The sequence below is a fragment of the Lathamus discolor genome, chromosome 1 (assembly GCF_037157495.1).
Source record: "Lathamus discolor isolate bLatDis1 chromosome 1, bLatDis1.hap1, whole genome shotgun sequence".
In the NCBI taxonomy this organism is placed as follows: Eukaryota; Metazoa; Chordata; class Aves; order Psittaciformes; family Psittacidae; genus Lathamus; species Lathamus discolor.
Genome location: NC_088884.1, coordinates 104840816 through 104856059, shown reverse-complemented (window position 1 = coordinate 104856059; position 15244 = coordinate 104840816). Strand labels below are relative to the sequence as shown.

Sequence of the window (15244 nt, the reverse complement as noted above, 5' to 3'; positions counted from 1 at the left end):
TTGCTGCCCTTAAGAAATTTGCAACAAAAGGGCTGTGCATGCTTTAAATTTTCAGTGTTCTGTTTTTCAGTGTCTTTCTGTTCTTCAGTGTCCATTTGAAAAAGCCTTCAGAACTGCAGGTTCCTTCCTGGACAGTTTCCATGCTATGCTGAAAGAGAATATTTTCCTTCCCTCCTTGTTTCTCAGCATACCTGGGCATTGACACCTGTATCACATTTTTTGGGATGTGTTTGCACCTGGATGCTATGGCAGTGATCTGACAACAGTGTCATCTACTCTGCTTAAAGCAACCAATTTTGAGGTGGGAGGTAGGATATCAGGTTTGAAGTAACTCAGTGTTTTTGTGATATTGTAAAAACTCAAAGCTGTTTTCAAAGGAAATCCTCATTTATGCTTTATGGGAACCTTTGATAATGAGTGACTGCTATCAGCCAGCGCAGGGGACCATTAATGGTTTTCAGCAGTATTCCTGTCACTGCAGTCCTTACCAGAACTGCAGCTTGTGACTTGTGCTGTCAAGGAGGGTATAAGAGTACCAATTTGACAGCGTTCTGCATTGCAGTGGTGGAAATAAGTTCAGAGGCCTGTGATTATCCAAGGTTTTCACTGTTCAAAACAGTAGCCCAAAGTGGTGTGGTTTCCCAAAGCTGAAATCGTCACCATCTTACTTGTTTAATGGTATTGTAGCTAACAATACATGATTTCAAAAAAAGGAAAAGAGCCTTTTTCATTTGCCTTAGTAATACTGTGGGTTTTATTCCTTCCAGCATGCCAGCACAGTTAAAAAATTGTGCATTTTTTCAGAGCAGTATAGTTTGAGGAAAGAAAGCTAATTCTGTATAGACAGAAGCAAAGGCAAATTGACTAGCCATGTTGACAGGACATCTGTATGAAGGAGCTTTAAAATGAAGTCAGAAGATACTCAACAGAAGTTGCCAACAGGCAAAGTGAGTAAACACAGCTAGTTGTTATGGTGCTGCTATTATAGTAGTAATAGTGAGTTCAGAGGATTTGGGTATGTCTGGTATTTAGGAACAAAAAAACAGTTATGGTAACTAGACAGCAAGGTTAAAGCAGTTGAATTCTTCAGTTAGATATTTTCAGATACATGCCAAACAATGCAGAAACAGAAACTGATTTTTTTTTTTTTTATAGTTTGCTACATGAAGCCCACTTTGGTACAGTACAAACAATTTGTATCAGAATACAGCTTATCGGAAACAGATCATCATGCCAAGATTCCAGGATTGTCCTCTCGTATATGACAATCTCTGGTATGGTATTTTATACTCAATTGCCTTTTAATGATGGGCAAACAGAAAAGCAGAGGATAATTAACTTGACCTAATCTCCCCATCCTCTGAAAAACGAACATCCTCCCCTTTCCCCACCTCTCAGTCTTTTCAGTTTCTCCCATAATTACCCTTGGAAGGGGAGCATGTGATTAGTGAATAGACAGACCTATTTGTCTGATGATGTATTATATTGTATTGGTAATACATTTTAATGTATGAGGTATTGTATTGGACCCCAGTCCCAGAAGTCCAGTCGGAAAACCCAGCTATCCCTACTCACTTATTAACTATTCTAACTCTTCTTAAGAAACTTGTGGAGGAAAAGCATCCTTGTATGAACAAGGATAAATGTAGCCCTTCTACATCCACCTTCAATCTGTTTGCTCCAGCTCCTTCCATCTGAAATCATCCTGCCAGTACCACTGGTATATAGCTGAAAACAATGTCATGCAGGAATAATATGGAATTCCTACATTGAAGTTTTCTTGGCCAAATTCCTGACCTTACGTTAATAATAATACCCTGACTTTATGTTAAACCAGATGGGCCTCAATGGGAAGCATTCAGGTTCCTGAGAAGTCATGCCATGTATGGGGAAAGGTGGTATTGGCCTCTTCTGAGAAGTGGTCTGAATTTCTTTGTTTTTTTGTCTCAACCTTGAATAATGGGATAGCTAATAAAGATGGAGTCCTCCCTAGTCTAACACTTGTTGAGGACACTGGGAGGGTGGCTTTTTTCTGCTGAGCAGGTGAAACTTGCCATCTGTGACAAGTGATGTGGTCAGTTTGGTTGAAACAGACCCCACAGCTCAAAACTGATTACAAGAAAATGGACATGCTTATGCAGTGTGATTGTTTAAGCTCAGTTTCTATGGATCTGTGCTTGGAAATATCCACCAATACTTATCTTTTTCTCCACAGAACTAGACTACCTAAAATGTTTATACCCTCTGAAGAAATTAGAAGAAAAAATACTGATACGCTATCTCCTTGAATGGTGTGCTTTCTTAGTACGCTGACTATACAATCTGGGCAGTGGAAGGGAAGGCAGAAGAACACCTTCTGCAGCTGGCATTCAGACCTGAATCTGAGCATCACTTGTGTTTTATTTCTGCTGCTTGGTGTCAGTCAGTCAAGTGAGCTCTGTAAGGAGCTTTGTTTCTAGAGATGTTAGGGAAGGGGTGCTGGAAAGCTGGCTAAGAGAAAGTGATCTGGAGGATAAATCATTGGGCTGGGCACAGACTTAATTGCCAATCTCCTCAAGTGGGTCCCAGGAAATGGGTTTTGTCTTCTTTCTACTGTGCTAACCTCCATAGTATTTTCTTTTCTCTGGTAGGGCTCTGACTGTTACTTCAGTATAATAGCCAGGCTCCCAAACAAAGTGTAATCATGAAACAAATGATCACGGAATCAGACATGTGTTCACTAACAAGGAACTTTGCATGGACTAAGTTTGCTTCCCAGCTCCCTTTAAAGCCATACCAGGTATTTCCACAGGGTCCTCAAGGACAGCTCCACTGCGATAATGCGTAAAAGGATACATGGCTTGCCCTACCGCTGTCTCTATAGATGGCTCCTTTGTCTTAGGCGCTTGCGAGGTGAGCAGCTCCAGGGAGGCGCCTTCAACCCCGGAGCGAGGAGAAACCCCGCCTCCAGGAGCCTCAGTTCTGAGCGGCGAGAGGCGCCTGGGGAGCCTCGAGCCCTCGCAAGACCTTGCCAGGGAGCCGGCAGCTCCGCTGAGGCGAGCAGCGCCTCACAGGGGGCGGGGCCAGGAGGGACGGCCCCGCCTGAGCGGGGAAAACCCGTCACGGGGGGCGAGCTCTCGCCTCAGGGCCAGGGACCGGTGCGGGGGCTGTGCTTTGGCTGCCCCGGGGGTGGCAGCGTCGGCACCAGACAGAGCCGATGAGAGGGGAGGCTGCAGCGCAGAGCTCGGCGTGCCTGCACTGGTCTCGTAAGGCGGGGGTATGCTCTGGTGGAGGCCCTCCTGTAGCAGGGGCCGAGCTGCGGGACGCTCTGAGTAGCTAAAAGATGTCAGGGAAGCTGCGAGGGAGCTGCACAGCTTGCTGCAGACCCAGACTGCTCAGAGGCCGCAGGCGTCCCTCACAGGGCATACAGAAAGGAAGGAGGGCAGTAATCCAGAAAGCAGGGAGCTAGTAACAAAAATAAACAAACAAAAAAACCCAACCAAACAAACAACCAAACAAAAAAAAAAAAAAAAAAAAAAAACCAGATAGGAACAGTCTCTTGCTTGCAAGCCCTTGTTCTCATGGGGGACTCCAACCATAGTGATATATGTTGGGAGGGACAGTACATACTGGCACGAGCAATCCAGGAGGTTCCTCGATTGTGTGGAAGACAACTTCCTTCTGCAAGTAATAGAGGAGTTGACAGGGAGAGGTGCCATGCTTGACCTCGTGCTCGCTAACAGGGAAGGGCTCCTTTTAAATGTGATGCTTCAGGGCAGCCTTGGTTGTAGCTGTGAAATACGAACTCACTCCTCTAAATGAGATAACAAGGTTTTATTGAGGGACAAAGTCAATAAAGCAAAAGCCATAGCCAGAGGGGCAAATGATTAGTATTTGTTACAGGTTTGTATACTTTCACTGTTGCATTAGTCACATACATATTCATAATTCCCACATATAGGCAGGGAATATTACAACTAGCTGCAGAAACTTATTATAAGTCCCCTCTTCTTAGCGTCTGCGCACTGCTCTCCAGTGATTGTGGGCAGGGGTCTTGAGGATGAAGTAAGCAGCCCTGCTCTTACGAGTAGGGGTCTTAAAGATGAAGTAAGCAGTTTTCCTCACAGTGTACTTTTCACCTTTGGCACAGTTGGATGCCCCAGTAATCACACAACTAACTGAAACCAGCTATATCTGTAATTATTCTGATAACTAGCAAAGATTTAAAACAGTGTGACCTTCCTGCCAAATTTATTGCAGGATGGGCAGACAAGGAGTATCCCAAGCTATCAGTTGTTTCGGAAGCTCTTCTTAAACTAACTGATAAATAGAAGGGTGCTGTGAAATAACTCATTCATGTTTAGTGGGGCACTAAATCCTGTTATCTCACCACAGACTTACAACACGAACATTGTTATTTAAAGCTAAAGATAATTTAGAAGACTAGTGTGAAACAACTAACTCATGTTTAGTGAGGCCACTACATCCCACAGACCTACAACATAAACATTGTTCTCTTTCTACAACCTAAGCTAAAAAGTGCTCTATGTTATCCAGGCACTAGCTTTTCTTACATCAGTCCCCCGCTCGCTCTTTTACCTTTACAAATTCTTTTGCTATGCGACTCCGTTTTGCTCAAAAGTTCTGGCCTTTTTTAACTTGTTGTCTAATCTTGTGTCTTTAACGAGCTTTGCTTCTGTTACTGTAAACTCATACAGTTGTATCCACATAATCACACCTATGATTTGCGAAAGCCAGTACATTTATGTGTTTATCACAGAGCGATCATGAGATCGTCAATTTGGAGATCCTCAGGACAGTGAGAAGAACCTGCAGCAAGCTCACTGCCCTGGACGTCAAGAGAGCAGACTTTGGCCTCTTAGGGAACCTGCTTAGTAAGGTTCCATGGGACATAGCCCCAGAGGGCAGGGGAGCCTAAGACTATTGGTTGATATTCAAGGATCACCTACTACAAGCTCAGGAGTGCTGCATCCCAACTAGAAGGAAGTGCAGCAGGAGGGCCAGGAGACGTCCTTGGATGGATAAGGAGCTGCTGAGGAAAATTCAAAGGAAAAAAGAGGCTTATAAAAAATGGAAGCAAGGACAGGCGGCCTGGGTAGAGTACAGGGATGTTGTCTGGGAAGCTGGGGTCCAGGTTAGGAAAGCTAATGCCCAGTTAGAATTAAACTTGGCTAGGGAAGTTAAGGATAACAGAAAGGGATTCTGTAGGTACATAGCAAATGAAAGACAGACTACGGACAATGTGGGCCCTCTCCAGAAGCTATGGCTTCTGAGACCTGGCTACCCTGGATTTGGAGAAGGCTTTGGTTCTTAATGACTCCTTTGCCTCAGTCTTCACTGGTAAATGCTCTGACCATACCACCCAAGTCTTGGAAAGCAGACGTGAAAGGACTGTGAAAATGATGACCCTAGGCCCACTGTAGGAGAGGATCTGGTTCGAGACCATCTTAAGAACCTGAACGTGCACAAGTCCATGGGACCTGATGCAATCCATCCGTGGGTCCTGAAGGAGCTGGCAAATGAAGTTGCTAATCCACTGGCCATCGTATTTGAAAAATCATGGCAGTCAGGTGAAGTTCCTGAGGACTGGAAAAAGGGAAATATAACTCCCATTTTCAAGAAGGGGAAAATGGATGATCCAAGGTATTACAGACCAGTCAACCTCATCTCTGTGCCTGGCAAAATGTTGGAGCACATTCTCCTGGAAGGCATGCTAAGGCACATGAAAAACAACAAGGTGCTTGGTAACAGCCAGCATGGCTTCACTAAGGGGAAATCCTGCCTGACCAATTTGGTGGCCTTCTATGATGGGGCTATGGAACTGATGGACAGGGGCAGAGCAGTTGATGTCATCTACCTGGACTTGTGCAAAGTGTTCAACTGTCCCACACAGCATCCTTGTCTCTAAATTGAAGAGACATCAATTAGATGGATGGACCACTTGGTGGATAAAGAACTGGCTGGATGGCCACACACAAAGAGTTGTAGTCAATGACTCAATGTCCAGCTGGAGACCAGTAACGAGTGGTGTCCCTCAGGGATCGATGTTGGGACCGGTCTCTTGCAACATCTTCGTCGCTGACCTGGACGGTGGGATTGAGTGTGCCCTCAGCAAGTTTGCCAATGACACCAAGCTGTGTGGTTCAGTTGATACACTGGAGGGAAGAAGTGCCACACAGAGGGACCTCAACACACTTGTGAGGTGGGCTGATGCCAGCCTTATGAAGTTTAACCATGCCAAATGCAAGGTCCTACACCTGGGTTGGAGCAATCCCAGGCACAGCTACAGGCTGGGCAGAGAAGAGATTCAGAGCGGCCCTGCGGAGAAGGACATGGGGGTGCTGGTCGATGAGAAAATAAACATGAGCCGGCTTCAGTGTGCACTCACAGCCCAGAAAGCCAACCGTATCCTGGGCTGCATCAAAAGGAGCATGACCAGCAGGTCCAAGGAGGTGATCCTGCCCCTCTACTCTGCTCTCGTGAGACCTCGCCTGGAGTATTGTGTGCAGTTCTGGTGTCCTCAACATAAAAAGGACATGGAACTGCTGGAACAAGTCCAGAGGAGGGCCACAAGGTTGATCAGGAGACTGGAGCACCTTCCGTATGAAGATAGGCTGAGAAAGTTGGGGCTGTTCAGCCTGGAGAAGAGAAGGCTGCGTGGAGACCTCATAGCAGCCTTCCAGTACCTGAAGGGGGCCTATAGGGATGCTGGGGAGGGACTCTTCGTCAGGGACTGTAGTGGCAGGACAGGGGGTAACGGGTTAAAACTTAAACAGGGGAAGTTTAGATTGGATATAAGGAGGAAATTCTTTCCTGTCAGGGTGGTGAGGCACTGGAATGGGTTGCCCAGGGAGGTTGTGAATGCTCCATCCCTGCTGGTGTCCAAGGGCAGGTTGGATAAAGCCTTGGGTGACATGGTTTAGTGAGATGTCCCTGCCCATGGCAGGGGGGTTGGAACTTGATGATCTTGAGGTCCTTTCCAACCCTAACTATTCTGTGATTCTGTGCCACGCAATGCCAGAGACTTTGCTAATAGAGATCCCATACAGAAGAAATTCTCTACCTTAATTTTTAAGACAGGTGGTTCTGATATGGTGGATGCCTTTAACCCATGTAATCTCTCTCTTAGCTCTTTCAGCCAGTTTTTAGTTATGTGAAGTTCTTCAAGTAAACGTTGCTCTTCATAGCTCATCCAGCGGTCTTGAAGCTCCTCCTCTTCCTTCTGCACCAAGTGTTCATAAAACCTGACTGGGTTCCAGCCAGTCATGATGTGGTAGGTGATGACACCGCCCAGCGAGTGGGACACAATTGAGACTTCCCCTCCTTTCTCCTTAAACTCTGGATTCCGGGCACAGACGAGTGTGTATAGCTGGTTCAGCTCTTGCTGCAACCCTTTCACTAGTTCATCTTTGTAACAAGGACTGGTGTAATACATGATATCCATTGCACTGCTGCTCAGCATATTCCTTAAGCCTTGTACTTTATTGTGAGTAATGGAGTCCACAGTATCTTCACCGAGGGTAAGTTTTGATCTCCATTCAACTGGAAGAAATACAGCAAGCGTTGAAAGATCAGAAAAATACTTTTCTTCTGTTTTTCTTACAGCATCTGGCATCATAGCTGTATTTTTGATGATCCTTCCTTGGTCCACTTTCTGCCCAATACCATGCACAACAAACACAATGTGACTAATTTATGGTGGCTTGTCTTCTAATGTAGCTTCTTCTACATAGCCTCTATCTAGCCTTGTCCCACTACTTAAAGCTTTGGAAAGCCCCAGGTTTTGTGTAACAGTTCTTGCAATTTTCGATGTTGGTACATCACTGTAAAGATACATTCCATCCACACTGTGCCAGTCCACATGGTTGCAATTCACCTTGAGACTATGACTAGCTTCCTTCCTGTCAACAGGTTTTGCCTGTTCTTCTGTATCAAAGCTCTCCTGCAGCTGCTGGCCTTTGAAGCAGTTGAGGTGCGACTGTTCTATTAAGTTATTTTTCTCCTCTTCCAGAGGTTCCCATGTGCCATCAATAAACCACTGTCCATGCATCACAGGGATGTGATTGGTTCCGCGTTGGCTACATCCAACTCAAAGAGCCCACTCCTCTTGGACACTGGCTCCACTGACGCCGTTTCGCTCTCCCGCGGCTCGGGTCCAAGGACGCAGTAGGCCAGCTCGATCCGCAGCGAGTCGTAACCGATGAAGGGCTTCCAGGGCACTTGCAACTTTAGCAGCAGCCTCAGCTGTCCATTCGCTGCATCTGCGTAGCCACGTGCGTTCTGTGCTTGCTGTGGAAAACGCTGACAGCGATGCGAGCCTCTTTTCCTCTACAAAAGCACGCAAACGTTGCACACCCATACGCGCACGCCCCAGCCGCTGGGAGGGATGCGGCAGAGAGGGAGCCGCCGCTCCTAGCGGTATTCCCGGCCCCGACAGAGCGCCGGCAGCCAGCGGCCAGGCTGAGGAGACCCGTGCGCGGCCGGGGCCGCTCCGCTGATTGGTTGCGGCGCCAGCGCCCTCCCGCTCCTCTCCAATCGCCCCGCTCTGCTACGCTGACAGAACTACCTGCCCGACTTAGGAGGTTGGGTCGTACCATGACAGCGTTGCTAAAAAGGCTGGTGGGCACACCACAGTGCGGGTCCTTGTGGGGGCAGTGAGCTGCTGCCAGACCCGCTCCCCATAAAGCGGCAGAGGACTAAAAGAGCAGCGGGCCGCGGCTGATGTTCGCACGCTGCGAGCCAGATGTTGGTTTTTCACAGGGGGCTGTGTGGTCAGGTCCCCCACGTCAGTTCCCCCCTCCCAGCTGAAAGTGCCGATGCCCGCATCATTCTCGTTGCCGGCCGGGCATGCCTGGCGCCGGAGGAGGGCGCGGGTGCCCGGATGTCTGTCAAAATGAGCGTGAGGCAGCCCGGGCTCGGGGCGCCGCGGAGCCAGCGGTGTGGTGGCGGCTTGGAGCCGCACGCTGACGGGCGCCGGGAGGAGGGCGGTGCGGCACCGCCGCATGGACGAGAAGGCGTTGGCAGCCGGGTAGAGCCTGGATAGCTGGGGAAAGAAATCATGGAGAGAAGACACTTGGGGCTTTAAACTTGGCGATGGCTGCCCACTCGAGGTGCGGCGTTAAAGAGCTTGTGTCGCTGCTGGTGTGGTAATGATGCCTTCACTCCTTGCCGGGCAGAGTTTGCTGTTGGTGCAGTGTGTGTGGAGAGGCGTCCTGGCTGGATTCCGTTGATGCGTTTGGCTCGCTGAAGTGCCGCTGCCTCAGCTCAGCATAAAGGTTCTTCTGGCTGGAAACTCCAAGTCGTAATTCTCGCTGTCAAACCTCTCCCCAGCAAGTTAACAACACTTGGAAACGGATTTTCTCCTCCGTTGCGGACGTGTCCGTTTCTGTTTTGGTTGTTTTCTCCTGTAGCCAGCCCAGCCTAAGCAGGTTTCTGTGGCTGCCCGCAGCAGTGTTTGAAGAGGTGGTAAATGGTTTATGTTTGATCGGGTTGGAGGGCTGGCAGTGTGAATGGGAGGTTGCGTGCGCCTGTGTGCAGGTCTGCTGGATAGGTGGGAAATGGTTGCAGGGAAGAGTACGAAAAAGAAGGGTCCGGTGTAGTTGCTGTCAGGGAGTAGAACTGAAGCGAATGCAGCAGTGGCGGTTAAATCCTTTTCGGGTGACTGTGTTCTGCCTGCTGGGGCCCGGGGGGCATCCTGTCTAAAGTAAATTTCACCCTCAGCATGGGGGAGGCAGCTTTTCTGAAGTCACGGCATTTGATGAAGCGGTGCTGTTTGAGGTACCCGATAAATGCCTTTTAGCTTTTAGGATGCTTTAAGGAGCGTTTGAGTAATGCCAAAGGGAGAAACTCCTCTCGTTGCTCTTTAGCCCCCTCCCAGCCTGCTCCCCTGTGCTCCAGGCGAGGAATAAGTACAAGTAATTAAAACTGGCGGTAGATCCTGCCCAGAAGTTTGGCGCTCCGCAGTGTGTTTTCACAGTGGTGCTTTTCTGCAGGTTTGAAGCCAAGAGCTGGCTTTGAATTGCAGACTGCAAGAGGACAGAGCCCTGAGGTTTGGGGAAGAAGGGTGGCAAGATGGACTGCTTCCTTAACAGCTGAGCTCTTCTCTAGCTCTGACTACCTGCTCTCTCTGCATGTGGGGAGACTGGGAGCACTTCAAGTGGCAAAGGTTTAATTTTGCAGCATCCTTTCCCTTTCCTTTGTATGATCACTTACTCGCATGATTTACTGGCCTACCGTATCAGCACGTTGCTGTAATAGGCTGCATGCTAAGAGAGGCCGCAGCACAAATCTTAGTGCTGCTGGCAGGCTGTGAAGCTTGGCTTGGCTCCAAGGCTAGGGACACGCTCGGTGTCTTGGAGGTCACAGAGCCATTTTCTTGGGTGGCAGGAGGGCACATGGGAGCAGGGCCTAGCAGTACCCCCAGGCTTAGCAAACTGGCTGAGAAAGGGCAAGTCTGGCACTGGGGTCAGGGCACCGCATCCCAGACCTGTAAGGCGAATGGGGCAGAGAATGAAGTCCTGAACAGTGAGTGGCTCAAAGTGACCGTGAGGAAGAAGGAGCAAGGTCTGAGTCCTGTGCGCTAGTCAAAAGGAGCATGCCCCATGGCTGCTGTTTGAGGCAGGCATGGAGGCAAGATGCGCACCTGCCATTCTGTAGCCTCCCTTCTCTTCCATCATGTGCATCGGCTTTTCATTTGTGAGGATGCTGCTCAAGCTGAAAACTGCGTCAGAGCATTTCAGCATAGAGAATAAGAAGGAGGCCTCTGTATGCTTGAAGATCAGTGGTAAAGGCTCTGATTATTGCTCATTTTAAGGCATTTAAGAGTGAGTAGGAGTGAACACAGCAGCAGAAATTAACTCTTGCAGGAGAAAGGCTGCATTTGACAGAAAGCCTGGTGCTTGTATTTCTGTGGTTTTGGTGGCAGAGGTCAGGAGGGGTATCCATCTCATTGCAAGAGATTTCAGCTTTGTGGGTGTGTAGAAGCTTGTATTCAACAGTGAAGGCTGAACAAATACTCACAATAAATAATGGGAATTATAGTGTATGGGACTGAGAGGTCGCATGTCTCCAGAATCCATTTGGCAAAATGCGTTGGAGGGTTTACTCTGCTAGGTAGCTGACGAAAACTGTGGGTGAAAGTTTCTGTGTTCATTTCTCCTTTGTAAAGAATACACTTTCTGCAAGCTCAGTAAATTAACTGATGAGGTGGTATGATACAGAGCACTGTAGTGGGTATTGCTCTGTGCGAGGCTTTTGGGCACTCCTCCATCTGCTTGGGTTTGTTATTTCTCACATGCTGTATGTCTCAGCTTGTGAAAGAGATGTGACATTGGGGATGACGCTTGTTTGGAAACAGGAAAATCCTGTGTTATATCCTGAATCCTTCAGCTTCAGTGCTGTGGTGTTGAGCAGCTCACCTCGTGTATTTGGATTTTACTGCTCTGAAGGGTGGAACGGCAAGGAAAAGAAGGTGAGAAAACATGGCTGTTGCTACTCTTCAGCATTTTGAAGACTGTAATAGTCATGACTGAGAAACTGATGTGCTAATGTGCCCATCTCTCTTCTGCTTCCTTCTACTTCCTTCTTCATTTCAGTGTGTGCTCTGCTGCAGCAGTTGCAAACTGTGGATCTTCAGATGAATTAAATTATCTGCACACCCTGTCAGTTACAGTTACTGAAAATTGTTGGATAAGTATTTTGTTGTTATGGATGCGAAGAATTTCCAGTTGTCTCATAACTGGGCTTTCAAAGTGGCCATGATTAGTATGATTGCAGGTATGCAGAATGCATGCAATTTCCTACTCTTGGTACGTAGGCACATCCAGTAGCACAGTAAGAGCACTATGAAATGTGTGTGTTGTACTGGCGTACCTGCTCTCTTCTCTCGAGTCAGCCCTGCAGGGAAGGGGAAATGATGGGCAGCAGTCTGGAAAGCCCTCTGTTCCCACCCCTAAAGCCAAGTCTTTGCAGCTAAACCCAGAAGAGTCTTGAAAAGAGGCTGTGCTGTTCATTTTGGTAGAAAAAAAGAAGGTGGTGCTGTGCAGAAATAAAATATGGCCCTATCCACATTTAAAATGCTGTAAATGCAGCAAAACAGTTTCTTCTAAAGGGAGTAATGCTGAGGCTTTTCCCCGAGAAGCTATGATGAATGATGCAGCTTGATTTCATTCCATGCCTTTTCACAGCTTTCCAGAGCAGGTCTAAAACCATGTTCATAACTAATCTGTTTTGCAAGTCCTGTTGATAGAGGCAGATTGGTGATGCTGTATTGCCGTCAGCTGCTGAAGGTGAAGGAAGGTCTGAAACAGCGTCTTGTTGGATGGAGTTCATCTGTCTACTGAAAACTAAAACATCCTGTGAACACCTGTCAGTTTTGTTCGTACTCTGCTACCAGCCCTGCTTGTAGAAACACAGCCCAGTTTTCTCCAGAGCAAAATGCCTAGCTGATCCACGGCATGTTTTGTGGGCTGCTGGGGATGTTTAGGTCACAGTTCCTTATTGCCTGGACTTTCTGAGCCTGGAGTCTGTTGCCTTGGGACAAGCCTGCAGCCGAAGCTCCCCCCTGCAGAAGAAATGCTCACAGGGAAGTGGATTTTTCGAGTAGGTTTGTTGGGGTTGGGTTTGTTTTGTTTCTTCAGTGGGGTTCCAAGTTGTAATAGGCCCTTGAAAACTTTAAAATGCTACTGTCATGGTATAGCTGAGCTAGTATAGAAGAGAATGTTTTCTTAGATCACATAATTTTCCAGGGTCTGAATCTGTACTGTAGAGAGAGGCATCTTCTCATTGCTTCTTATGTGAAGATGCAGCACAAATGGCACAAAACAAGCTTGTAATGAATGGCATAAATTCTCAGCACCATCTTTCTGAGCCCAGTTATAGTGAATGACAGCATGAAGCTTTTAATTGCCCTTAGAATAGAAAAGCTGCCTCAGTATAATACATAGGCGTGCTACGATGGCGTTCATGAGATGGTCTACAGTGAAGTGGAGTTCACCGAGTGCAGTGTGTCTCCTAAAGCCTGACTCAGGCACAGCATGGTCAGGAGTGCAGAGGCTGGTTTACTGCCCAGCTTTGAAGCCGCGTGAGGAAATGGTTACTTTAATAGAGAGATAACTGAGCCTCAGAAAAGTAAAAAAGGGGAAAGTACTCATCCTGTTCAGGCTTGAACGCAGCATGGAGATTTCTTTTCCCTAGTGATGTAGTGAAAATAGTACTGGTTATGCTATGTGTTGCAGTTTTGGCTGCTGCGGTTCTTCTGTGTCCGTGATAAAAACAAGAAGACCCATGTAGTGCTGGCTGGGTAGGAGCAACTGGCTGGGGCAGATATCATGCCAAAATGTGTTGTTATGAGAGGTGGGTTAAGAGAGAGCTGCGTTGCTGCAGCAGAATGCTTTTATGGGAAACAGACAAGAGCTGCTGCCTGTGCTATGAGCAGATTTTCCACAGTTGCCTATTTGCAGGCAATGTGGGGGAGAGAAGCTGCATTCTAGATTTGTACAGAATCAAGCTGCTGTGGAAAGCAGTGAGAGGCAGAATCCTTCCTGCTCATCTTTCCTCTTGGCTACGATGACTGCTTTATGCAGAGCTAGTCCACCACTCTTGTATGCTGCTGAGGTGCAGAAATTGTTGATGCACAGGTTTTAAAGTGCCTTTCTTTTGCTGCCTTGTTCTCGCAGGGGAAAGGAGAGGTGGCAGTCAGGGAGAAAAAAGCAGCTGTGTGGGTACAGAAATGCACATGAGGAGGTGCCACGTTAATACTGTTTTTGGCATTGTCAAGCTGGGGTGTCTGGGCAGATTTGAGTAGGCAACCATCTCGGATGCCATATGCTTCATGATGGTGTTTGTCTTCTGGATTAGTTTAGACGTAGGTATTGCTTAGTGTGTACTGTTGTTGTTCTTAGTTGTATTGAGTGTTTATTGTAGCAGTGACCAAATTTTTTCCTTTAGCGTTGTTTTTGCAATGCTGTCCCTTATGCCTCTGCTTTAACTTTTAGGGAAGGTTCAACAAGCAAATGGTTAGTGTTTAACCTCAGAGAAGACAGTAAAACTTATTCTCAGAAAGGTAAAAAATACGGGTTTAATTTTTGTACTTGGGGAAATAAAGGGGGTGGAGGAGGGAGCCAGCAAACCCCACCACCACCAAGCAGCAAAGAACAGCAAATAATAAAAGTGCCCTTAACCCCAGTTCACCAGACCCTAAACGGGAAGAGTACAGCAGGAACCCTTTTTGAAAAGAAACGAGAACAAGCTCACAAGCCTATGGTAGTGTTTTTATTCTATACATTTTTTGCTTGGAATAGCATATACCCTAATCTATAAGCAGCAAATGATGTATTCATCAGTGTATGAACAGCTCCTTCATGGCACAGTAATGTTTAGCAGCTGGTGTGTGTGTGTGAGGTATGTGCCTCTTCCCTGAGCTGTGGGCATTACAGTTTGAAATACGGGTATCTGCTAGCATCTGAAGTTGAAATGAATTACTCAAATGTGTAGCAGTAAAGGGATGTTTACGTCTGTAGAGTGTTGCTGACATGTGGTAAGAGATTGCTTTCAGTATTCCTGTGCTTTTGCAGCTTGTTAGATTTTGCTTAGGAAGATTCTATCCAGATAATTCATCTTTGCAAGCACAGCTCAGAAGCTCGCTCTCACAACTGGTCTGCAGCTGTTTCTCAAGAATCCTCTCCACCCAGCTGGCTGTTTTGGAAAAATCCTCCTATTTGAAGACTGGGAACGTGCTGGCAGTTCAGAAGTGCTTTGGTGAAGCTCTTCTCTTTTCCCTGTCTGCACAGCCCTCGACAGAGCAAGCTGTTTTAGTAAAAGTTGTTTTCCTGGTGCCAGTAAGCCTGTGGTTCTGCTGAGAAGAGGCTGTCAGTCTAGGGGTCTGTTCCGTCATACCTTTGCTAAAATAACGTGTGCTAACGGTAAGACAGCATGGGCTGGCCATGCTGCAGAGCAGGAAGGTTTGCATGGGTTTTGTTAAAGACTGCCTTAGTGTTGCCAGTACTGAGAGGACCCCGTTCCTGTGTCTGTCACTACAGCTTTAATTCCTTCTTTACTGTGAAAAGTCTTGCTGGCATAGCTAAAAGTACAGGCAACAAATATACTGCAGACGTGAGATAACTGTGTTGGCCAAAGGTTAGTATAAACTCCATGAGACAGGTGAATAAGGCAGCTTTTACTGGCATGGTAATGGGCATGGGGTGGTGGATGTAAGCTGTGTTGGCTAACGAGCTCTTCTGGACCA

The 15244-nt window shown here is 47.3% G+C and overlaps 2 protein-coding genes across 2 annotated transcripts in view; one reads left to right on the top strand and one right to left on the bottom strand.

Moving 5' to 3' along the window:
- Positions 1–6985: 6985 nt before the first annotated feature.
- On the bottom strand, positions 6986–9004 carry LOC136006358 (phospholipase DDHD1-like). Its single transcript, XM_065664375.1, is given in 3 exon segments — positions 6986–8061; positions 8064–8328; positions 8672–9004. Coding segments are annotated over 3 exon segments (1674 nt in total).
- The window catches only part of LOC136006344 (AF4/FMR2 family member 1-like), a 60547-nt gene continuing 54216 nt past the window's right edge, over positions 8914–15244 (top strand). Inside the window, 1 exon segment of the mRNA XM_065664372.1 lies at positions 8914–9110. Within this exon segment, the coding sequence (XP_065520444.1) occupies positions 9094–9110 (17 nt within the window). The 5' untranslated portion in view covers positions 8914–9093.